Below are 25350 nucleotides of genomic sequence, written 5' to 3'. Positions count from 1 at the left end.
TCAATTTACTACGGTCATAGAGAGATTTTCAGCTTTCAGCAAGAGCTATTTTGTCTGTAATTCATGCGGAAAAGTAGAAAAAATGGGGAACGTCCCCTATAGGCAGAATGTTTTTTTGAGCAGTTTTAACAACTATTCAAAGACTATTCATAGTAATTAAACAATGTGAATTTTTGGTATTGCTCCGAGGAGGAAGGATGAAAAATAGAAAATATTCATTTTTTCGAAAAAATCTCAAAAATATTGGGTCGGCCCATGAGTACAGGGGTTCTGACAAAGCGTCCAACTTTTGAATCTTTTCCATCGACGTGACGGCAACGCTCTTTGGTACTGTAGAACATTCCATCATCTTTGCCAATCGCCCTTGGTTTGGCGTGGACCTTCGTGGATAAGCTCATTCGGTCGCTCCTCATCGAAGTGACCGCGGAGTCCTGTGCGAGGCATGTATTTGAGGTCCTGGAATCGCTTAAACCAATTTTGATCCGTCTTAATGGGCGTCGCTTCTTCACCGTGCACTTCAACCTCCACAAATCTCTCGGGGTGCTTCTCTCGCTTTGGCACCTCGATTAAACGGAAAAAGCAGAAGATGCCAAAATGCTCGTTTTTGTCGACTGGGCGATCCATCTGATTGACCTGAAAAGAACAGAAAGCACTTCAGCAGAAAAAAAAGCTAACCGGCTACTTTATACACAATTCTCTACAGAATAGCACGAAAAGTATTATCAAAACTTTCTATTTTCCACGCAAAATTTCAACTAAAATAACGCCAGGACTAACCGTGCAACCCAACAATTGAAGGTTGATTAAAGAGTTGTTAACTACAGTTTCGTAGCTTTACGGAAGCTATTCAGTCTTTTGTTTTTTAGTATTTCACATAGTTTTTATTTATTCCTATTGTTTTGCAAAGGACAGCAATGCTTTTCAAACGTAACGGTTACATTTCCTTAGATCTCCGTGAAAAACTCACTGGAACTTTCATTCACTTTTCCTCCTAATGTTATTATATTATATGCAGCAGCTTCTGCTGTTTGTAGTTGTTTCTTTTTCATTTTTCCACGGAAAATCCTCAGAATATGATATTCCAGGACAAAAAGTCCAATTACTAAGCAATTATGGTGGGTTACTTATCTCGCATACTAAAATAAAATGCGAATAACCATAAAACTTGCGTCAAATAGCACAGACGATCATCGAGAAGGGTAAAAATAATAGGGACTTCGAATTTTTATTCTAATGTGATAAAAATTTAGTAATTAGACTGTAAGTTGTAAAGTGATGCTACGTGACCTCATTCTTGATTTGGAGTGGGAGTTTTTTTTCCTACTTTTCAACCGTTCGCCCTTATTAACTGTAGGACCTCTTTATATCCGAGTGTTCCATTTCTCAGGAGTTGTGGTCTCGAGACTACAAACTATACAAAAAGAGCTAACAACGCCAATACAGTACATGAAGAGGTATCACCGTAGGCGGTAACGTAAAGAGCTAATCAGTGCCCCTAATTGGATGCTCGAAAAAGGCGAGCCGCTGTAAGAGGCTTCATCTGGCGTTTCGCATCCTGTATTACCTCCTCCACGAGAACATAATCGACTGTAATTGACCCGTAATCACTCGAGATTCTTGTGCCTTTGAGGAATTGTCGCTGAATGAGTCCTTCGGCTCGGAGCTCCGACGGCTTTCGTCGGACCTACGCATAGAATCCAGGTGTTTCTACCTCATTTACCAGCACAATACGGTCATTCACAACTAAGACAAACTAATTGCCGACTAATTTTACCTCTACGCGTAATCGCACGGTGAGTTGATTGCGCTAACGCATGAATGCGTATGTTACGCTTCCGTTGCGTAATCGAAGCAATCAAAATGATCGTAAAAAAACACATGTGCACTCTTACGCACGTTGCTGATAAGATCAACGCCTTCCGGATGTTATTGGTGTGGATTCGTGTGCGCAACTTCATACCGTATGCGAGAATCGACTGGTCGTAATCGTTACATCGCTCGTAAAAGCAGATCGATTAACGCAATTATGCGCGGATTGAGATATTTTATCGCTATGCTTTCCTTGTATTAATTGCTATGGATAAAGCATAAATATCCGACGATAGCGTGGAATTCATTGAGAGATTGTCATTCATTGCATATCAGACATTCGCGGATTATTGGCTATAAATCAGAGATAGTTTGAGAAGCAACAACAGAGCGTGGAAAGGGTCTTAGATTGGTTTTCTCGGATTTGGGGTCAATATTAAGCCCCGAAGTGCAGAGAAGTGCCCCGAATGTGTGACTGATCGGCAGTTTCTCTTTCATTATAGGTACGAACACCTCGGTTTTAGCGTTCAATAAAGAAGAGTATGACCGAAAGAGTAAAAGCAAGAAAAACACCAGGATCCTGGTCCTCTCTGGGGTGGTAAGATCAGCGCTAAATCAATATTACTTTGATTTCTGAGTTCAGATCATTGAAATGAGTAAAATAACAAGTCGTTAGTCGTAATGGTGCAGAGAATTGTTTCATTGGGTGACTAGAACAATCCAATGCTCCTAATTTAACTGATTTCTGGATTTGTATAGGGTGCTTCGCGTTTGTGCTGTGTTACTTGTATGATACGTATCAAACCTTATTCACTAGGGCACGGGACCCATCTCGAAAATTTTCTCAAATGCTTCCTGTAAACATCGTACAAACTGTTCCATTGTGAAAACCGCACACAATCGACAGAGAGAATTTTCAGAACGTTGCAGCTCTCTGCTATCCAACGCGCATTTCCTTCCATTCTATGCTATGAATGTTTTTTTGGTGTTCGTGGAAAATTCCTTGCAAAAAATGAGTATTTTTAATCATTCATTCATTTGGGTTCATTTTGTTCCAATACAGTGTTGCATGCATCTTTTTCGCTAGAACTGCACTTCATAATTAGCAATCGAATAAGGCTCAATCACAACTCGCCAATAAGGAGCACAATAGGAATTCGTGGAATAATTGGATGCGATCAACGGGTTGATTGGAGCGCGAAATCGATCGATCAAAACAACTGAGGTCAGTGCACCGGATGAATAAACGGATCATCTCACGTTCCTCGCCTCGTACGTTTCACACTTGACCGAAACCCAGGTCAGCGCAGTGCTCTGGAATTCCGCCTGTGCCGGAGAGCTGAGCTCGGCTGCTCGCCGTTATTTAATCGTGAATGTATCGCCACCATCTGCTGTTACATAACTAATGCGACAGAATGTTGACTGAACGGTGCAACCGTCGCCAATGAGTTTGTTGACGATTTGCTCGTCCCAGAGGTGACTGCAAATACGCCGGTCAACACCCGCGTCAATATTCTGACTTTTTCTACTAATTCGTTCAGTTTGGTTCAGATAAGCAAAAGTAATGGCATAATTTACTTACAATTCCTATCACCGATTTTTAGAATAATTTTGGCAGTAATTTTAGCAGAATTGTACTGCTATCAAACATACTTTTGTTTTTGTACTTTCGTTAGAAAAGTTACTACTTACTCTACGTGTAAAACAAAGTAATTTTAGTAATTTAGCAGTGCAAATATAGAGATAAGTAAAAACGCTCGAAAACGCCACATTAATGGGATGATCTTGCTGACGCTAACTGAATTTGTTTTAGCATAATAATTGTATAATTAAATTGTATATCCCATCTATTTGTTATATTTTGGAACTTGGATAATGTGAAGAGAAGGAAAGAAAAAAAAAAAGAAACTAAGCAGAGAGTAAAAAATTAATGCAGTTTTTACTCTTGCTGTTGAATTTGTTGTGGAAGAGATGAAGCAGCGATTCTTTTTGATTCGGAAATTACGGGGAAAAAATTTTGACTGTAAATGTAATTGAACTACGTAGCACTGTACTGGCTCGGTTGCATGAAAAGTGCTTTCCAGCGTTGTAGGAGGTACGTGGAGTCACGTTCACATAGACATGGTAGTGGACAGTTCTCTGGGATTTTTGCAAAGTTTCAGCGCAAATCTGTCAGCGGACGTAGATCCATTACATTAAGGCAGTGATTTAGCCAAGATGTGTATGTCTAGGATAATTAACCATGTAGGACAGAAGATATTTATTAAAGGCATCACTCCACGAATCTGAGGTGGTACGGATTTCAGGCGGAGTATTCTTATAAGGGATAGTAGATTATGGGGAGGAAGGTGATTCCGTCCATTTCTTCCTAATTGCCCTAAAAAACGCCCCGGAAGATGCGGCGCCGCACAAGGCTGGCGCGCTCCAGTCGAACTCGTAGAAAATAGTGCGCCAGAACGCCCGAAGCCGTATTTTCCTGGCCGTTTTTTACGGTAGTTAGGAAGAAATGGACGGAATCACTCCCCTCTCCATAGTCTACTATCCCTTACACGAATACTCCACCTGAAATCTGCACCACCTCAGATTCGTGGAGTGATGCCTTTAACGAGCCGAGACTATTTAAATGTGGAACAGTTCTAATGCTTCAATGTCGAGATTATTCACTTTTATTCAATGTATACAAGTTTAATCCAATCAATTTTAAAATAAGATTCGTCCCAACTAAAATACGGGGACTCTTCAGTGATGCGAGAAATCTTCATATAAGGTGAAACCAGATGCGAAAATAAATGAGTGCTGTTAAAGGTGAATTCAGAACCTCCTACCATCCAGAGGCTGTTAAAAACTTTAAACTCTTTAAACTCTTTAAACTAACTAATTCTAACTCTTAAAAGTGATAAAATTTTCGCGAAATTCTTACCGCGTTGCTGTGCATGTTGTTCCTCGATTTCTCATTAGTTAGATTCATTTGAGGAAATATTCCATTGATCTACCTAGGAAAAACTGCGAGTTGATTGTGGGGGAACCATTAAAGGGGAGTTTTTTCATGCAAAATTAGTGGTGTTGATCTTTTTCGGCCATGATTTAACAATAGAGATGTGTGTATATGAGGTTCCGAGGATTTTGAAATATAGGGAACTTTTCTAATGGGAACATTTAACAAAAACCCATATACGCATCTAAAAATCAGTTGAAACCTAAGTTCCATCTTTCAAGTATTTCCTTTTTGGGCAATAAGTCCAAGTTTCTAAAGTATCGTTGAGGTTTGGAATGTTGTGCTACGTTTTTCTGGATTCCACAAGTCCCGTAAACACATCTGCTGCTCCAACCACAAATTCAAAGGGAAGCCAATCTCAGGTGGTGTCCTCATCAAGTGCTCGCCATTCCAACGGCGTCGAAGCGTGAGCGGTTTCCTTTAGCGCATCTCCTATTGCGTACGTTGCGCAATCACGTAACATACGTCACCGTCGCTACTGCAATACAATCGCATCGTGTTGAGGTCGGCACACGATGACTTTCCACATGAATACGATATATTCGTTCCAGGAATCCTTAATGGTCCCGGGGTTGTTAGGTGTTTTCATGCTGTTCACAAATTGCTGGTTACCGCCGTGATCGCGAAACGCGGTTGACCTTACATTGTTCGGGCACGGGGCAGACAAATCCAGAATTGTGTAGACATTATCGAGACGCGAGACAAATGAAACCGTGGCGCATATGGTGAGCGGAGCAGGTAAGCGGTGCTCAGCTATTTCCGATTCCGACCAAAATTGTTCCGGGAAGCTGCGAACCCAACACGCATTTGATTTGGACCTGATTTCTCGTGAAATGCGCCATCACGGTGAATGAGGTCGTTGTGTTCGGGGAATTGAGTGAGTGTGTCTGTTGAATCTCCCGCTGGGTTCGCAATCCACATAAACTGGCGAGAATTGCTGTTCGAAACAGCAAGTGCAACACTTCGAAACGGAGTGTCATTGAGAGAATGTGCCTGAAAAAAAAACAGCAGAAAAAAATAGCACCATGGTAACCTTAGCGTTTCAGAGCAATCTGAGCGATCAATAACCATTTAATTTCCTAAGAGCGTTTTTTTTTCAGAGCCACTTTCACTTAAATGTTAAATGATTAAATGTTCTGCAATTTTCCTGTTGAAAAAGTCTGTACTAGCTTTAAAGAATATTCAAACTTGATTTTACATTTATATCTCGTTGATACCGAATACAATTTGAAGAAAAAACGAATCGTGCATCGTAGGAAGTTTTCAGTAAGAAGAATTTCTGGAAATTTAGAAGTGATAAGAAAACAAAAAAAATTATGCCGAAAATTCGATGGTGCTGTTCACTTTTAAGCATTTCCTTGGATTGAAAATAAGTACTTATATTTAGAAATTAACTTTCTATCCCGAATTCTGACTGTTCTCTCTTAACCCTCCTTTGTCTATTACGTACATCCTCACCTTTCAACTCTTTGCATGCGATTAATGACCCTCAAGGACAATATGCAGTAGGATTAAATTTTTAAAAATTTTCCACTGCAGTTTAGCTTCCCAACAAATTTTTTCTCAATGTCATTTTTTTATAATTTGCCACCATTTTATTATGATTTATTCTTTATTTGCCAACCTTTGATTCTTTATTTGTTTATAATCAATTTATTTAAAAGCGGAATATGATTTTTTGTGGCATTTGGCCCTCCTAAGTACATATCGGATAACGATTGTCCTTTCTGCTGTGGATTACATGGTGAGAACTGTACGTTCACGTATCACAGTCATCCTCCGTACAGGTCTACAGAGTACTTTCATTTTGTTAACATTTGATTATATTTAGTTTTATCAGTTACTACTATTGACATTTTATTAGTAGTCAATATTTGGCAGCAAAATTCTAGCACAATTCCTAAGATGAAAGTCCTCCTGGATTTTTTTTTGCTTTTTTCGAAACAAAGATAATTAATAGTAGCAACATTATCGCTTTCTGACGAGATTGTTGATACTTTAACAAATTCACGTATAATAACAACAAAAGCCACTACAAAGTAATAATCAGCAATGGTACTCGGCCTACGAATCCATTATCCTTAAGAAACAGAAAAAGAGCAGTTTTCTGATCTATAGGCAAACCTATGGACCTCTCCAACATCACTCTCTGCCTCCTGTGCCCTTTGACCGCGTCGCCAATTAATAGCGCTTCCATTTAAGTTTTGTAGGTGGCGCTCGGTAGGTGGTAGGCTGATCTCTAAAGAAACCGCAATTGTCGTAGAACTGTAATTGCGGCTCGCGTAAGTCTTTGCGCAAGAGGAAACGTAAGGGCACCGCACGGTGATAGCGCTCTAAGCAATAATGGGAGTTACAACACAATCGGTGGAGTCACATCTGTCTCCATTGAGTTGCTACCGTACCTTTTTTTATAGCTAGGAGTTTAGAGCCGTTTCTGACTCGAGTGGTCTTCGGATGACTTATCGCATGGATTGGCAGCCAATCAACAAAGAATCCCATGTAAATGAAACGGTGACATGAGAGTGATGGCCGTTAATTCTAGTATCGTAGACTGTTGTCCGGAAAAGTACTTCCCAGTTCTCTTCACGACAGTAACCTCTTCTCGACGACCGGTGACATCCAATCCGAGTGCTCTTATGTAACCTCGTTAGCGAATGAGTTTGTAAGAGTGGCACATGCGACGCAATGTTTGCCGTACTCATAAATCTCGAAAAATGATACCACTGCCGTACTTGAGAGCCTTCGAGGATCAGCGGATTACTAGTGGTAGGAGAGGACGGGCCGGATACTTGCTCGCACGTATTATTTCAGGCATAACAGACTTTCAGACCGAGTTTACCTTAATGTTGAGAAAATTCTGCTTAATACAAGTTTTGTAATGATTCAATTTGTTCATTTCAATTCTTCGCACTGTTCACTTCAATTATTGAAGTTTGGTACTGTTAATAGTCAAAGAATATGTGCCATTCAATACTTGACTTTCTTCTATTTGCTAGCACAAATCAAATCACATCAATCTGCTTAAATTTGGAGCATTTTTAAATCCTCTCAATGGAAAATGGCATAGTTTTTTAACTTGGGTGGAATTTTCCGGCATTTTGTATATCAAAAAGCAGTAGAATTTCATGCTGATAACATTTTAATCTTCTCCCAAGCAGTCAAATCCACTTCAAAATCGGGGCGGGAATTCACGACAAGCCACCTGCTTCAGCCATCACGCAATCGTCATCGATCACCATCTTCAAATCCGGAAGTGTAGCGGTTTCCAATCCCCAACCTACATAGAGTTTTTGCCTTTGCGCGAAAGTTTGTTGTTCGAGGGCCGAGTGTGTGTCCTTGCCTTTGTTTCATATGCAAATTACGGACTTAGCACGAACCGCGCGTAGTCTTTATTCAATGACGATGTGTCAGATTACTGTCGGTTATTCGGCCGTCATTTACAACCACTTAGATTTGCATAAGTTTGTTGACAGACAGCCGCCGCTCGTCGTGAAGGAGGAGGAGGAGGACGACGACGAGAAGAAGGAGAGGAAGAAACATCAGAAGTTGGCTCCATCTGCACCAGAAGCAAACAAATTGTTTAGTAGAGTAGAGCGCCTTTTCACTACGTAGTTACACGGTTCCCTCTGCTCCACAGAGTTTGCTAAAGCTAGTTCTGAAAATGACTCCGGGAGTCAGAAAAAAGCATAACATGTGCGAGATAAGTTTGAAATCTTCCAATCTTGGATTGTATTTCTGGAATGAAGGAAGTTATGAGGCAAGGAAGGAATAAAAATTAGGAATACTTAGAAATTAGGAAATTAGGACTCTTTGAAGGGTTTTTTGGTTGTCTTGTAAGCCTTTGATTCTTCTTTCTGAAGGTCTGGAGGTCATTTTGGTAGGGTGAGTTCGAATTATGGAGAACGAGCAGTAACTTGAAGAAGTTTCTTCACGGATAACTTAGAAATCGTGCTTTTCAAAGCTCCAAGCATAGGAATTTTTGTGAAAAACTTTTATGTTGAGAAACTATTGCGTTGCTGAAGATCTGCGTGATGTATTTAGTTAACGGCTGATCCGATCAATTTATTGACGACCTCTTAAGCGGAATCACGAAAAGTTTCTGAGAATTATTGCCGAATGACTGATTTACGAATGCGGTGCCACTTTCCGTTTGTGCGCGCACCGGGTCCTATCTCAAACATCGATCAACTGTCGTAAACGAGCACGTAAACGTGTGCTCTAATTGAGTCATCAAAGGTTCGGAGCCGACCACACTGTAATTTACCTCCGAGGAACCTCGTGTGGCCTTCCTCGGGGGCAACAGGAGAGCTCGAGAGGCGGTGGCCGACCGACATGCGCGCTTCTCCACTCCCAGACAAGACGTGGTCGTGAGATTCTGCAGATGTTCGCGTGGTGGTGGTGGCCTGCAATCAGTATTATGTTTCTCTGTTTGGATACGATACCAACGAACATTTTCGCGGAGGTGAGGCCGGCTTCGTGTGCCTTTAGCGAACCATCCTGATCTTTATGTTAGTCTTTTTAGCGGAGCAAGATCAAATCCTTGCGTAAGCGGCCGCAGAAGTCCCCATGTACAACCAGACAAGACAAAAAAGATTGAAAATATGTACATTTAATTTCTTTCTGTTCCAAGTAGAAACTTTTATCCTGCATAATGGCATGACGACGGCTAACGCTTTCTTGAGAGTCTTCCGATTCCACCCGCTGTTTTACTGCGAAAAATGCCTGTATGTACGAAACATCGTGTTGAAAACGCAGATAAAGAAAAAGAAAAATCAGAACTCGAACAACATCGACAGCAGGACTAGTACGAATAGTTTTGTTACAAACCATTAAAATGATACTGGAAATTTCCTGGAGTTCAGTTTTTTTTTTTTGGAAGAGAACCGGATTCCTGATCGCATCGATTGGCAATAGTAAGTCTGCATGCCAGAGTTCTAGCCTTCTATGAACCATTTCTGCTCAAAAAGGAATTCGAAGTCGCCAGTCACCACGAATGCATGGACGATCATTCACCGAAAAATGAATCTGCTACAGTCAAAATCTACTTGGTGTCCGCAGCACAAAATCCACCACCGGATAAATCTGAAGGCAAAATTGATGTGTTATGGTTTTGCAGTTGTACACAATGTCGTTCAGTTTTGAAGTGAAGAAGTCCTGAAGTCCTTGGAATTACAGTATCCAAACGTGAATGTTGCCAATCTCATACGAAAATGACACTTGAAGTATTTCGGCGATTAATTCTTTTGAGAGAATCGCAGGCAACTTCGTCGAAATAATTCAATCATCGACGCCATCTGCTCTGGCTATCGTCTTATCGTATGTAGGTGCTTGGAAAACGCATCCGTAATAGAGGCTGTCATTTCAGATCAGGCATAAATTATGCGATACACGCGAAATGAACTAGAAACGACCGCTTAGCACCTGCACTGTGTGCTGCAGCGGCCCGGCTGACCCCTCACTGAGTGAGCGAGGACACTTGGAGGGCGCCGAGGAACGCTCTGATAGGCACAACATCCAAAGAATAGCGAGGAATTTCAGTTCATCTTAACTTATTAATCTATTCGTTTATTCAGTAGTTTTTCTAACAAGAAAATCCAAGAATTTCAGCTTCCTTATATTTATTCTTTGCGAATATATTTACATAGAAAACCCGTTATCACAGACAAGTGAAGAATGCAGCAGCAGAATTTGAGAGATCAAGGCGCTCGAATTCGAGGATTATTCAAGGAGAAGGACGAACACCTAAAACAGAGAACAATTAGGAGCAAATATTCGAAAACCAACGACAGTCAAGTGACGGAAAAATCAAGTACCTGGATGGCAGGCGGGAGGTATCTGAGGAGTTCCGTACGCAGATAGCGCTGGACTGGTCTGTTGAGACATATTTGCGGATGATTCCGAAGGGAAGTAGACGTCGAATTCCATTTCCGATTGTTGGTAGAGTGACTGGTTAACGGAGCACGATGGTGACATGTACTCTGGAAGCCAGAAATGCAATAATGAGCAAAATACTGAATGAAAAATAAACTCATGTAGAATACGTTCATTTATCACTTCATTTAAAGTGCTTTTGTTGTTCTTCGCAGGGGAAACACAAAGTATGTTGTAGTATTTTAAAGAGTAGTGGGAAATGGTTTAGAGCGCATACGTATTTTATAAAATCTTTTCCCACCACCTACCTTTTAGGAAACACGTGCCGAAAACAGCAAAAATTTGGTATTCATGAAATATTCTCAATTTTTTTACCAAAAAAAGATACCGTACTACAGTAATGTTTCAAAAAAGTAAAAGAAGACATCATCATGCATCATCTAGCTTTTATTTACAAGGAATTTTTCAAAATTTACAGAACCGAACAAGTGTTTCGCGCGAGCGAAGTCTCTTGTACATTATTTTGGAACAAAATAAATAATCAGCCCCATTTTCGCAAAGAAAAGACAGATCCGGGTTTTGAAAGAGTACATCGTAATGATCAAAACACGACCACGAAAAGAAAAAAAAAACGTAGGCTTCCAGAAAAGCGAGAATTATTTTAGAAAGTGGTAGCCTCCGCATAAATGCTCTCGCATACCTGCTTGGTTCATTCCACCATCAGAAAGCAGCAAACTTTGTAGGTATTGAATGTATCTGACGGCTTCCCGCAAAGTGTCGGCCTTCGAGAGCTTTTTGTTGATTCCAGCCTTTGGAACTCGATTCCGTAACAAATCAAAACCATGGTTCACCTGGAGATTCGTGATTCCACAGAGAATAAACGACAACTGGTAAGTAAGGACAGAAGAACGTATTCAAAGAACACGCGCTAACCTGATGAACTCGATTGCGTTCCCTTGCGTTGCGCCGTTCCTGATTAGGGCGTGATCCGCGGACTTGCGAAGACATGGCGATGATGGCGGCTGTGCTGACACCTACAGTCTGACCCGAGCGGTGCTCAGCGCTCGCGCTCCACCCACTTTACGGAAGCCCCGCCCTCGTTGCTGGCGGGAGGAGGGTTTCCAGGTATTTTCTGAGGAGTGAATATCTATTACGATAAACCCTGCAGAAATAATATAACATACTTTTTGTCGAAATATAGTGCCTAACACTAAAACACGTGCAAACTCTTTTTTTAATGACGGGGAACAAAAGAGATAAAGAAAAGTTGTTGTTTCGTCCAGCGTTAGCAAAAGTTCACTCGTTTAGAGTTGGCCTACGAAACGTGCAAACCAATCTTTAGAATTAGAAGTAAGAAAATGTATTACTAAAGTATTACTTGTACTTATACTTACTACTACTTATATTACTAAAATCAGAAAATTAGTCAATCAAAAGGGAAATAAGTAATAAATAGTCTCTTCAAGTTTACCCAGGTTGTGATTATGTTAGGTGTTTGAAAAAAAAAACTTCGAAATATAGAGGCTTCAAAGCATCGAAGAGACCACACACCTTGCCATCCCAGGTCTTCCTAACAGCAAAAATAAGGGATGTTTGACATTTCCGCTCCGAAAGAACATAACCAAAGCGTTGTTGTTTTCATGCGCTACAGTATCAATTTATTTTTTGCTAAACCCAAATTCTTTCGTATATTTAGTTAATGCAAATAGAAAATACTAGAAATATTCTTATCAAAAACAACTAAAAGTTGACTCAGTCGTTGATGAGCATGAGGAAGAAAAAGAAATAAAGGCTGATGCAGAAAAACAAAAAAAGACCAGGAAAAAAACAAGAAGTGGAACTTGTACAAGTACTGTAAGTGGTACCGTTTCATTAGAACCCTTTGAAATAATTCAATTTAAAGGTTGAGAAGGTGAATTTGGGAATTTAAGGAGAAATTCTCTGTTTTAGACATTCTTTTCTGCCTTTTTTTTTTCTTGAAAAAGAACTCTTATTAAAGTTATCAGCATAACCAACCATTTTGTCATCGCATAAATGCCGTACACGGGTAGAATTAGGACGATTTTGTTAATGTTGGTTTAAAATTGATGTGACTACGGTAGGACTCATTCGAGAAACAAAATTCTGCAGAACTACGGTTGAACCCCCTTTTTGTAGCTATAGCAACCTATAGGGACGCTGTGACTCCTTTTTTTCCATCACGCGGAAAGTGCCGCATCCTTTCTTTGTGACGGATTTCTTCGATGCGGCAAAATTTAGGGGCGGTAAAAGAAAAGAAAAGCGACTCGGGGTGAGTGCAGTCGGCATCGCGTGCCATGACATACCTCCCAGTATCAAACCTGCCTTAATCACGCGATCCACGGTAGACAGAATTCGAAATGATTTAGACATTTTAATTGATCACACGTTCCAAGAAAGCATTTCGATCGTGAACGACGAAAACTGATCCTCTGTTCTTTTCGTACCCACAGAAACTGACCCTCACCATCGCTAAATTGGATTTCCTAGGCGGTTGGCCGCCAATCAGAGGCGTGAGGAAATGAAAACATCGAAATGATTTCAAAATCGACGCACGGCTTTCTCTGCAGCTGCCGGGCGAGGAATCTCATTGAGAGGATAAGCCGCGAACGCGTTCCAAGGTTAGGCGAAAAGCCGTTCTTTCGTAACTTACGACGAAAAGGCATTCATCGTGTCGCAAGTCAATTCGACGACCTTGGTTTAGCCGTTTTTTTTTTTGCTCTGATAGGTTTTTGTAGAGAAATAATCTCAGCAATAAATCAAATAATAAAGTAATAATGTAGAACTAATTCTATGGTTTATACAATGAGCGTTAAATAAGAAAAAAATGTTACCAGGAGTTCGCAAAGATAGGTAAAATGTGAGTTTTGAAAAAAGCGAGAGAAAATCCCAAAATTAGTAAGGATCCAAAGTTATGGCATCTTTATTTCAGATCAGTATCTGTAGGCGGTAACTGCAAGTTCTTACTATCTCGGTCCTTTTCCCGAAAAAAAGCACTCGTGTAGTTCGTCGTGCTACACGGGCGTCGCACCTTGCAACGAGTATGCTAATATGCCGAAGAAGTCGTCTGCATTGTCTCAACAACAACAGCCATCCGCCTCGCTATTCGGCGCAAATCATGCGTTTCAATCCTGCAACAGCTGCCTTTGAAGAGCCGTAAAACGCTGCTCTTAGGTCCGGCAAAAAACGCCTCCGAAAAAAAAAACAGGAAAGTGCCACCCCGGTGATGGTGGCGAGCCCTATTCGACTCCAGAAAAAAGAAACGAACGCCGCATTTTAGCGCATGCGTCGATTGCTAGTTTCGCTTTCTAGAGGGGCGAGGAAGAAAAATGTGGTTTTGTGGAGGGATTTGTTCCCAGGATCAGATGCGTCCATTGCTGGTGGCTGAATACTGTCAGCTACCTGGTTATGTCCGCAATTCGCACATCGACCAGCTCACGTCTCAATAGCTGATGAAGTGTTATATGCAATTAGCGGTTACTAAATTCGAGCGTTTATTAACGAGATGAAACTAGTAATCTGGTATATTTGCATAGATTGGGTTGCTCCATAACATTTGGCGTATTTCTTTAAGCTTAGGTTTCTTTTTAAATCCACGAAAATAGGCAAGAAATGAACAACAAATCCACGGTGGTGGATATGGTGTTTTCCGTTCGAGTTTGCAACTTCTTGCCAAAGTTGAAAAGCTGTTCAATGCCTCGGTCGGGTTTCCTCTCGAGGAAATCATCCAGCCAAGTCTTCAACTCCTCGTTATTGTTGAGCGAAACGCCACGCAACGCATTCGAGAGGATCTCTAAAGCGGCTTCTGTGGTTCTAACACATCGGTAAAACGCAAGAAACAGGAGGTGTGGAAAATTCTTTTTTTCCGGCCTGACACTTCATCTTAATCATCTAGAAGAAACCGAAGCTATTACTAGTATAAAAAACTAAACGGGTTCTTTTGTAGAGCACCTAAGTTTCTATCCAAGAACATAAAACGCACTGCAAAAAGTTTTTATTTTTTCACGCAACATTTTCACTTTAAGAAACGCTAGAACTCATGAACCAACCCAGAATTTGCTTTTAAACATCGGAGTGAATGAAATACATATTTAAGATCGATCATCAAGTCTAATTCTACAAATCGGTATTTACAATGCAAAAAAAAACAAAAAATATCTTTAAATGAAAAAGTTAAATAAGATTTTGTTATTTAATCCAATAATTTAAAAAGTAAATAAAGAAAGGAATAGGAAAGGACTCAGATCTTAATAGATAGAAGAAACTTAAAGATGTTTGGGTTGGCATTTTTGGATTTTTCTTCCCAAAAAAACTGACGTTTACAAGAACCAGTACTTCTTCATTTGATATAATTCTGGTCGTATTATATTAAAATCTCGAAAAAAGCTCATGTTTCTTTTTTTCTTTTGTTGTTGTTAAAGTTGGTGTTGTTTTTAGTCTTCTTCTTCTGTACATGGTTTATGTCTTTCCCCAGTTTTATTTCATCCTCTGAGTTGTTTTAAGAGCCTCCCAATTAGAATAATCCATGAAAACTGGAAGAACTCGTTCACAATTGAAACAAAGCAAAATACTTGGTCCTGGAAGTAATAACAAATAGTGGGGGTACCCAGAACTAATCAATTATTTCAGTGGCAAGAAAAAGAACGAAATTACTTACATCTTATTCTATCCTTAGTCGATTATGTAGTCTCCGCCGTTATCCAGTACCGTTTGCCATTTTGCTGGTAGAGTTTCAATCCAGTTCTCATAAAATTCCGTTTCGTTTGAAGAAAATTATGATTCTGGGTAAGCTTCATCGAGATTTTTGACTTTTATTATTTAGAGAGTGTCCCATCTATCGGAGTAAATGAAAATAAGATGGTGCTATGTCTGAAGCATATGGGGTATATGGTAAGGCCTCCAAGATTAGCCGCCTCATTTTTCCCTCGGCTAATTTTGGTGCTTGAGGCCTGGCATTATCGTGCCTGCAATAGGTGCGAAGCCAATATTCCCTGCCTGTGAACCTTCCCAATTTCTTGAAGACGTCTTTGGACTGTTGAGCGAGTAGCCTGAAGAGTGTCTGTTATTTCCTGAATACTCAGTTTGGGATCAGCTTCCACCAGTGATTTCAAGGCGTCATTATCAAACTCAACGGGGCGTCCAATTGCTTCCATACAAGTCAAAATCACCGCTGGAAAATTCTCCAAACCACAGTTGGCACTCATCGCTTGGTAAGCGATTTTTCGGCGAAACATTCGCTTTCACGCTGAACTCCTCTGTTTGCATGTTTCATTTAACACCTAGGAATTGGATATCACCAGAGGGTGATCTGTCTTTCTCATGGATTCCTTCGCTTACTATCTGAGAATTTGACACATATTCTCTTGAGTTCATACATCGACTTTCAATACGTCTCCATACACACCAAAAATTCTATTTGTTGCTACCGTACCATTAACACCCGATCGAAAATGAAACACCATGCGATGACACAAATATTCGTCACTTGGTTGCCTGTTCTCCCTTTTACAACAAAAATATAACTATACGCATCATATATGTAATAAGAACGTTTGAATTTAATTTTCACAAAAGCCATTGCCACCTAAAACATGTCCTGAAACATTTACGCTCTGAACTAGACCGAATAATAATGAAATATTCCACATTAATAATAATTTATTACTCATGGGCACCCCTAATAGTACGATATAAGCACATGTTCTCTCTAACTATACACATAGGTGAAAATCCCATCTAAACCTAAAAGATATTCAAAAACTGAAAACGATAACACTTGTCTGAGCTTTCCGCTTCGGACTGAAAGCATGCATTCCGTGAGAGATCAGCTACAGTCCAAAAATGGCCGATTATCTTCGAATTTCTCCTATGAACACAAGTACTTGTTAGGGCCTCAAATTCACGTAGGATTACGAATCAGGTTAATGTATTAGCAGAGTCATTTTATGTAGAAAATATCTATTTAAAAATAGTCTTATCTCTTCAGAATGGCTTTAAAATTTAAAACAGTAACAATTGGGAACTGATGGCCCGGGTGTAGTTGCGCAGGTGGTAAAAGGTTCGGCTGTGATTGCACTATCGAGGGTTTGAGACGTGTATTTTGAAGGAGTACCAACCAAGACCTCCGTCTCTGCGGGTCGATAAACTAAAATCAGACTTGTTTGGGAGGATAAAAACACCGCTTGGCACATCGCCCCCTCCGCAAGTCGTTGTAAAACTGCACAAGGTATGTATGTGCTGTGCACTTTATCCTTCATCCTTCAAAAGATGACAAAAGTCAGCCACACCCAGGGTTTTTCCCTTTCCGTGATGGGAATTCACCACGAAGGTTTGTAGAGTGGCAGGATGAAGATGGTTGTATGCTGCGTTCCGTTTTTTCGTCATACGGGACCACTAGACATCTTGGTCTTCGTATTCTTCCAATCCCTATTCCACTGGAGCGGTGATCAACCGGGAATGAGATCGCAGAGAGGAAGAAAACATTCAAAAAGGATGTTATTGTGCGGAACACTATAATTTTGCGACTTTTTGGAGAAAACTAAAATACGCAGTAATCTCAAGCTGGCAGGGTCATCAAAAATTAAAAGAAGTTCACTTAAGCGCACTTCAAATATTAGAAGATGAAGAATATCAGAATTTCTAGAAATTTATGTCCATGCTAAAAATTAGTAGAAAATTCTGAAATCGAAATCTAGATAGAACTAAAAAGGCTAGTCATTTCTTTCCTACTTCTAAAAATTTTATATCTTATGCATAAAGTTTCTTAACCTTTGATTTTTCCATCAGATAAAATAATTTGCAGAACCAAATGGAATTTTAGGGAGGTCCTTGTCAATTCGTGTTTTCTTCGGAACTTCCCGCTCTAAAAATAAAGAATCTGGTGATTAATTGGAGGAAAACTATTCCGACAACGCATTGGATGCCCAATTCCGCGTGTAATTATACTTCTATAGTATATTCTCAATTAGTTTCCACTAATCGCTCACGTCCTGGGCAGCATCACAATGCTGCTCACTAATTTGTAAGTAATCGCAAGATAGCGATCTACATAAGCTGATCCTAAAAAGGAAGGAACACCTGCTCGGCTTGATAGCATCGCGGGCGTATTGAAGTGCTGAGCCGCTGGGTCAGATGGGGCACGTGCCGGGTCGATCCTGCACGGAGGTGGGGATGAAGTTTGCCCGCATGGCAGGTAGCTCCGGTCGCGGCAGATGCGGGTACTGTACTGTTTGTTTGGTTAAGGATTCCTGATTAGTTAATGCATGTCTTGTTGGCGCTCTTCCGATCAAAGATATTGACCGACCGTCAAGAACTCGGCTGTACAAACATGATGCGGATCGGAAGTGCTTTGAGCCGGGTGAATCCAAGGTGAACAAGTTGCATCACAGGAGTAGCGTGATCCCTGCACAGCTAACATCGTTTCTATTTTCTAGCGCCTTATTTCATGATTGCTGTGGTATCTCGAATTTTCTAGAGATTCATAATCTCTCTAGAGCGTTCGATCTTCTTTCTAGGCTTGCACAACTGTTTCCTCTGAGGGAAATCTTCATTCTTTCAAATCTTCCACTTATCGAAAGTCGATCCCATCAAAAGAGCAGATGCAACAATTCCTTAGCCAGTATTAGTTTTTCGTTGAAGCCAGATGCATTTAATGGTGCGCGAAAGTGTTGCGATGAGGCAGTTTTCGCTTGGCGGCATACGGTAGCTGTGTGTCAAAAGGAAACCGCTTCGGGGTCTTTGATCGCACCGCTTGCGAATCACGGTCCTTCAACGTTCATTGAGCTGCAACACAAACACTCGAACTGGCTCAGTATTTCCCGAGAAGGACACGCGCACGCGGTACGCAGCGATAATTAGAGGGTGGTAGTAAATGAGCAAAATACGATGAGCACTCGAAAAGTGGATGCGGTGAATAGGTCCGACTGTTCCTTCCGCATCGAGGACAATGACAGAAGTCAGCGTATGATATCTGTAGAAGTCTCTGAGCCTGGATTCTGTCTACATCAATTCTGATGCGTAGAGAATGTGTTTCTGATTGAAGAGAAGCAAATTCAAGGCGTGATTCTACAGTCAAAAGAAAACTTATTCAAATAATGTGCTTTGAAGCATCTTTGATGAAATCTTCTTCCAAATTTAATGGCGAATAGAACTTCTCCTATCAGGAAATATTGAAAATTTTCAATATAGGATTATCGTTTATAATGAGTTCTTTCCAGATAAAAGTATTCCTTCAATGCTGCGTGTTACTATCCGATGTCAACTATTGGGTCTTTTTTTCTTTGTCTCTTCATTGTCCTTCGTCCTTCTGTTCGTAGAATAAAAGACTGAGTGCTTTGCGTTGATCAATTAAAGGAGGATCAAATAATTCGTTCATACAAAATATCCTTTGGCGAATGCCTCCTCTTTTTCTTTCGAGAGATTATGACTTCTTGCTCTTTCAAACAAAAACAAATTCAAAAAAAGAAGTGTGGGGCCTGCGTACGCGTCCCTGCTGCAATAAATTCAACACTACTTGTTGGATCCACAACAATAACAAAAAAAGATGCACCTTTAAATCTAGGAGTTATTTTTTAAGTGTGAACGTTGTTGTGCACTTTCTGTTCCCGGTCCTTTTGATGCCTATTCGGGATGGCTCAAACCTCAAAAAACATTAAATCTCCACACAAACATTCTACCGAAACTTCTTTTTGTGCTTTCTTTTTGGTTCTTGCCTCCAGCTTTCACAAAATGTTACTGTGCTGCAATTTTCTTGAAGGCAGGGCTGTTTAAAACTCAGGCAGAAAAAAGAAAGACAGAAATGTGTTGAGTTGTTCGGGAGTGAGTGACACTGTGTAGCGATGTCAAAAATTTATACATTTGTTCTAAAAAACAATTCAACATTTCTTTCTAAAGAAACACGGATATCAAATCTCGTATTAAGCTGAGGGGGACAGCAGTGAACAAGTTGTTTCACGCTGTGCTGGATCCACTAACGTGAATATTTTGGTATTCTACTTCGTTAGCAGATAACTTACAAGCCTTCTTCGAATTTGAAGGTTGATGGGTCTTCTTGGGTAATAAAACACAACTTCAATTCAGTCGGAACCAAAATTTATCACTGGGTGAGAAACAACTCCTCCGTCCGAGATGATTGGTTGTCGCCATTCTTTCCTGCAGTATTCGCAAAACTTTGGCATCTGCGGAGAACCGAGCACACGCGTAGTGCGGGGTCCTTCCCAGGCGGGTCCAATCCTTTTCACGACTTCCATGTTTTCAGTGATAGTGGGTTAGCAAAGCGCAGCGGTAAATGCTAGCACGGGGACGACGTGCCGTGAGGACGAAGAGTGAAGAGTGCCTGCACGCTCCTTGACGAGCGGTAGCTTTCAGCGTAGTTTGGAGATCTTGTGCGGAGAGGATTCCTTGCCGTGCTCACTGAATTGTTGTTTTTCGTTATTGTTGCACTCGATCCCCAGAGCACTTGTATCAATACATTCGATACGTACGTACACGTATTTAGAAACTGCCGACCAGTTTCCCCACGGTTCAGTGTTTCGCGGTTGAAAATCCCGATTGCTTCTCTTTTCTTATTGTTTCTTCTTTTCTTCTTCTCAAAACATTATGTGGTGTATTTATTACAGTTACGCATACATTTCACATAATAGGGTACTGTAGTGCGTTTATTTCTACACCTGTAAGTCTGTTAACTTTATACGCTCCTCTTTGTGTTTAGAGAGCTGAGCTAGAGGCTATGCTTTTTTGTTAATGCCAATTTTTGAGCATATGATTTGTTTAAAAACCACCCACCGAGTTGCAGTTTAGAGCTCCACAAGTTCTGAGGATTTCTACTTTTTAAACTTTTTAACGGTAGAGAGTGAGGAGATACGCTATGTTTTGACCAAGAGAAGACAGAATGAAAGCAATATACCATTTTCCACAAGAAATTAACATTCGAATTGAAACAGGCTTCAATGACGTGACAAGTCATCATGGGAACACATATTCATGAAATTTCATCTCAGTAGATTTTAGCACAAACATTTATGTTTGATAGCGCGACACTTCTCTGTCGTTTTCACACTGGAAACAGTGGTAATGCACATTAGCGGCATCTCAATGCAAGGTTCTTCGAAGTCTCATTCCAATCATTTGCTGGGTGACAAAATTTATTGGTACATCTTCCAGAAGTGCGAAAGTTCGCCTTCCCTTGAATCGACAGTCGAAATTTTATTACGCCGACATTTATTAAAACGTAGACACAGTATCACAAAACACAAATACTGACACTCTTTTTAGGACTAAAAACGCAGTGACTTTGAGTTTTGTAGCATGAATATCAGGCGGCTATCTTATCCACAAAGCCATAGCTAATTTTGACATCTTCGAAACTTCGCACCTTATTTTCACTGACTTCGTCTTCAGTGATGGTTGTCAAGCTTTCCAGCAGACAACAGTGTTCGAGCGGACATTGCTGCTGTTGGATTCGCAACCAGCAATTGAGAGAAGGTACCTTCAGTTTGCAAAATTCTATTACTACACTACTATTCTAAACGCAGACAAAAACTGGTTTCAATCGTCTTCAATTCCATCTGCAGAGTTGTGCGTTGGATTAACTCACTTCCTGCTGAAGTTATGTCTAATCCAGACTCGAAAATATTCGAAAATAGGTCATGAATGTCCACACTGAATGTTGTCACTATTCTAATTTATTTTTCAGCATCCTAATTATGAACTATGTATGACGTTCCATTGTTTCAGAGACCACGAACGAGCTACTTCTCTACCACCGACAACACCAAGCACCGAGTGTCATGGAGGAACGACGGGAAGAAAAACTCTAGTCTATGTTTCCCACTCGGAAATTTCTCTTCTTGTTATTCCTTCATGACATTAGCCAGCTCACTATTTTAAGGTGTTTCCAGAAACTTCTCTTTTTAATTGGTTTATATTCACTCCCAGTGGTGATTGGTTGTTCGGGGATAGTGGAAGTTGATGAACTCTCCCGCCTGACGTTCGCCACCGTCTACAAAGGACCGCAAAGGCTGCTCGCGGAGTTCACAGCCTATCGAACCCGCTCGTTGCGGAATAAGTTGCAGATCTCATGAATGTAGCCATTATTATACTATAACGTTAAGTCTTTGAAAAAATATCTCTTGAAAGGTCTTCTCTTGACTTGACTTGAAAGACATTTTTCTGAATGAATAAATAAATGTGGTGAGATCCCTACACACTTAGATTAGGGTGCGAAAATTCTCAAAATTTGTGAAAATTTGCAAGACAGGTTGATAGACGTTTTGTTTCAGCTATTACAGCGGACCAAACGAATACTTAACTCGTACTTAAAATTAAGCTAAAGCTTAAATTTCTGTTTTCAAAGCATCCTTCTGTTTAATCGCTAGGCCGACGGTGAGTGAGGCGGCCAGAGGTCGGCACTGGGCGAGTGGCTCCTATGTGTAGTTCCAGAAGAGGAAGAATCGGTACCACAAACTACCCAATCTCTTCTCTTTATACTGCGTGAAATCCCATTTAGCCCACAAAAAACCTTTTTTTTCTTTTCAAAACCTTTTCAATTATGTGCAGTAGGTATTTTGTATTAAAAAAAATCTGATTTGCTTATATATTTTTATATGGTGTTAACCACAGCGTATGTGAGATTTGTAGTTGGGCCGTTCTCAAATAGGTGATGAGGTCAGCATTGCAATTGAACTTTCGTATGCCGTAATGCCCTCAGGGAAGTTTCAAAGGTTAGACGAAGATCTCGACAAATGTTCCAGATCTTGGTTTTTAAAAAAGAACATTTCAGAAATAGGGAAGGATGCGAAAACGAAAATGTGCAGAAAGATATATCAGAAGTGTGATTTCCGGGGCTGCTTTTAAGGAACAAACACAAGGAGAAGAGCGCTTGCCTCTGAAAAAATGATTGTGAAGTTCAACCTTCGATTCAACGAAGACACAGAAGGATCCAAATGAGAGAACTGGATAAAATTCAGGATTAAATCATTTGAGCGGTTTTTCTGATATCTTTGCCTTACACCACAGACCAGAAAATGGCGTGTTGTAGTCAGATGAAAACGATTTGGAACTTGGTGGAGTTAAGTGAGCGGCGGTACTCGAGAAGACTAATGCAGTAGCTTCTTTAACAAATTATTCTTATCAGTGCCGGCTTACAAAAATGAAAGCATAAAAGAAATAGTGTCGAAAAATAAAAAAACCGGAAAAGGAGGTGCACATACTCCAGCAATCGCTGCGATTTACGACGCATAGCAACAAAAGCGAACAATCGCATTTTGTGTCTGTGGTGAACCCGTTGATCAAAAACAGAGTTTCACTTTCTTGTGATCTCTACAGGAACTTCTCCCCTTCCCACACCTCCTTCACCTGGGGCGTCAGCTAAACTGAACCGGTCGGCCGTGCAGGAAGCGGAACCTCCAACCGCTACACTACACCCGCCACCGCTAAGGTGTTTTTTATTCGTTTACCTATACTGGTGACCAAAGAACGCGTTATCCAGGAAACAAAAAAGGGCAATGCATACTCCATTTCCGTTTTGGGTTTCCCTTTTTCATTTCCCTTCCATTTAGCAAGGCAGATGTTGTTTTTACACACTTTTGTGGTAGGTTGTAAGGTCAATTTCCTGCCGCGGAATCTTAGGAATCTTCATACTACAAAACATAACACATAATTTCATCCTTCACACATAATTTGCAGATCCACAAATAGACGGGCAGATGGAGCGAGTGTTTACCTCAAATTCAATAAAGAAACAAGCGCTTCTTCTCATTTGTCTGAAGATCTGTAAATCAGAAATATTTTTGGGAGTGAAGGATCGATCTGAAGGTAAGGTCGGTTGGGGTAGGTGATAGCGTTATAAAAGATCTTTTTTATTCCCACAAGGGATAGCAAAGTCCTAATTTTTCTTATGCTAGAATAATTTTGTTGGGTTGGTAGACTGTAGTGGGATAATTTTTGTCACTGTGACAACTGTTTATTGAAGACTTTGCTATCAAAACACCCTCATTAATGCCGTGATGAAAAATGATCTACCTGGCGTAGCAAGTCGTAACCTCGCCAATCGATCCTCTAGTCGGACAACAACAAACATTTGATCGCAATCGCTGCCATCCTGATAACTTCGGTAGCGTTTCTGGTTCTGTGCGTGTATGTAGGGTCGTTCTGCGCCTCTTCCATGCAAAAGTAACTTTTCTTTCTTCTTTTTGTCGTTTTCCGTAGAAAATAAATTTCTGTTTGTGTGCGGTTGTGGTGCGAGCACATGACTCATGGACGAAAAAGTGTGCCTGTTATTTTGCCGCATACCTCTTTCTGAATGAACTCTGCTCCTTGTCCATTACAACAATCAATGTGAAGTTTTTTATCGGTCGGTGAACGAACGAACACCGGCTGTTTGTTCAGCGGCAGACCACTGTCCACTATCGGCACTAGTTCTTCTTCCTTTTGTCTCCCTCCCTGATAACCCCATCCTGGAATGATTACTTCGTTTACCTGTCTTTATGACTCTCGCTGAGTTTTCTTCTTGCGATATGACACAACCACGTGTCTGCACTAACGCCTCGTTTCGATTTCACAACGACTTCGACTTCGTTTTCGACGAGCACTTTGATGCTCTGGAAATTTCCTTGCTAATTTACTTCTTTATTTATCCTATTGTTTGTTTACTTCGAAGCTATGATGAAATGATAGAGAAGATGTGTGTGAAGGAGGCGCTGGACTGTCGCCTTTCCATGCAGGCGGTTATCTTAATGAAATGTGACGTTTCTCATATTGTCTGCGCATTTGTTTACTCTCACCATTATTCTTCCGATGAATCTCACTAGTTTCCAGTATCAAAGTCTGTATACGGGAGTTTCTTCAGAAAATCTATGCGAATCTAGGAGTGATATCTTTAAAACGAAGTGTTCGACTCAGTCAAACATTTCTCTAGGGCTTTTTCTGTAAGATGGATAAAGGATGAAGTATTTGGCGCTGATCAACCCCTATGAGGATGGGCTTACATGTTTGGCTTCAGTTTTGGTTGTGATTTATGAACGCGGGTGCGGGCTTAAAATGACTTGCAGGACCAGCCTAAGTGTGAAGCCAGTGTTTTCATCCTCCTAGGCGATTCTGATGCTAATTTATCGAGCTCGGAGGGAAGAAAGGCTTGGTTGGGAGCAGGGCGGTTTCGAAACACCGACTGTGCAGTCAGACTTTGACTGTGAATCCATTCGAAACGAACCAACGAATTCGAATTCAGTTCGGAATCGTAGGGATTCATGAATGTATATATGATTTATATAATGGCTCCCAACTTCTCTTGTACTCTATTTTGTACCTGTACTCTATTTTACTACTCCACCTTCTTGCACTCATTATCCAGAACAAATCTGGCACGAATTTATCGACTCATCGAACGATCAAAGACCTAGCTGATCTCGGACGGCACAGTGTCATCGGCCTTTCAAAGTTTTTGAGGATCTCTTCTTGTTACGTTTCACCCGCCTCTTTTGCCTTCTTCGTAGAAGAAGAAACGGCGATATGTCAGGCCGGAGCCACTTATAGTAGGGTCAACGTACGGGCTTCTCTTGAGGTGCTGCGGTGGAGCGTAGCGCCCAGGAGCTTGCTGGAACCCTTGCTGGCACAACCCATCGCTGCAGTTTGCGACGGTCCCACCTCGGTTCCAACTGCTG

At 40.8% G+C, this 25350-nt stretch overlaps 3 protein-coding genes across 3 annotated transcripts; 1 reads left to right on the top strand and 2 right to left on the bottom strand.

Annotated features, from left to right (window-relative positions):
• Positions 1-345: 345 nt before the first annotated feature.
• Positions 346-624, bottom strand: RB195_017886 (uncharacterized protein; the record flags this gene model as incomplete). Its single annotated transcript, XM_064185081.1, has 1 exon — positions 346-624. The coding sequence occupies one exon, from the start codon at positions 622-624 to the stop codon at positions 346-348; it is 279 nt and encodes a 92-aa protein (XP_064040962.1).
• A 7531-nt stretch (positions 625-8155) lies between these two features.
• RB195_017885 (uncharacterized protein) lies at positions 8156-8416 on the top strand (the record flags this gene model as incomplete). Its single annotated transcript, XM_064185080.1, has 1 exon — positions 8156-8416. One exon carries the CDS (start codon positions 8156-8158, stop codon positions 8414-8416), a length of 261 nt encoding a protein of 86 aa, XP_064040961.1.
• Positions 8417-10526: 2110 nt separating this feature from the next.
• On the bottom strand, positions 10527-11683 carry RB195_017884 (uncharacterized protein; the record flags this gene model as incomplete). Its single annotated transcript, XM_064185079.1, has 4 exons — positions 10527-10546; positions 10618-10782; positions 11376-11526; positions 11609-11683. 4 exons carry the CDS (start codon positions 11681-11683, stop codon positions 10527-10529), a joined length of 411 nt encoding a protein of 136 aa, XP_064040960.1.
• Between the last annotated feature and the right edge of the window lie 13667 nt (positions 11684-25350).

Source organism: Necator americanus, chromosome II (genome assembly GCF_031761385.1).
Source record: "Necator americanus strain Aroian chromosome II, whole genome shotgun sequence".
NCBI classification, from domain to species: Eukaryota; Metazoa; Nematoda; class Chromadorea; order Rhabditida; family Ancylostomatidae; genus Necator; species Necator americanus.
Note: the sequence above shows the minus strand (reverse complement) of the source record. Positions and strands in the feature narration are given on the sequence as shown.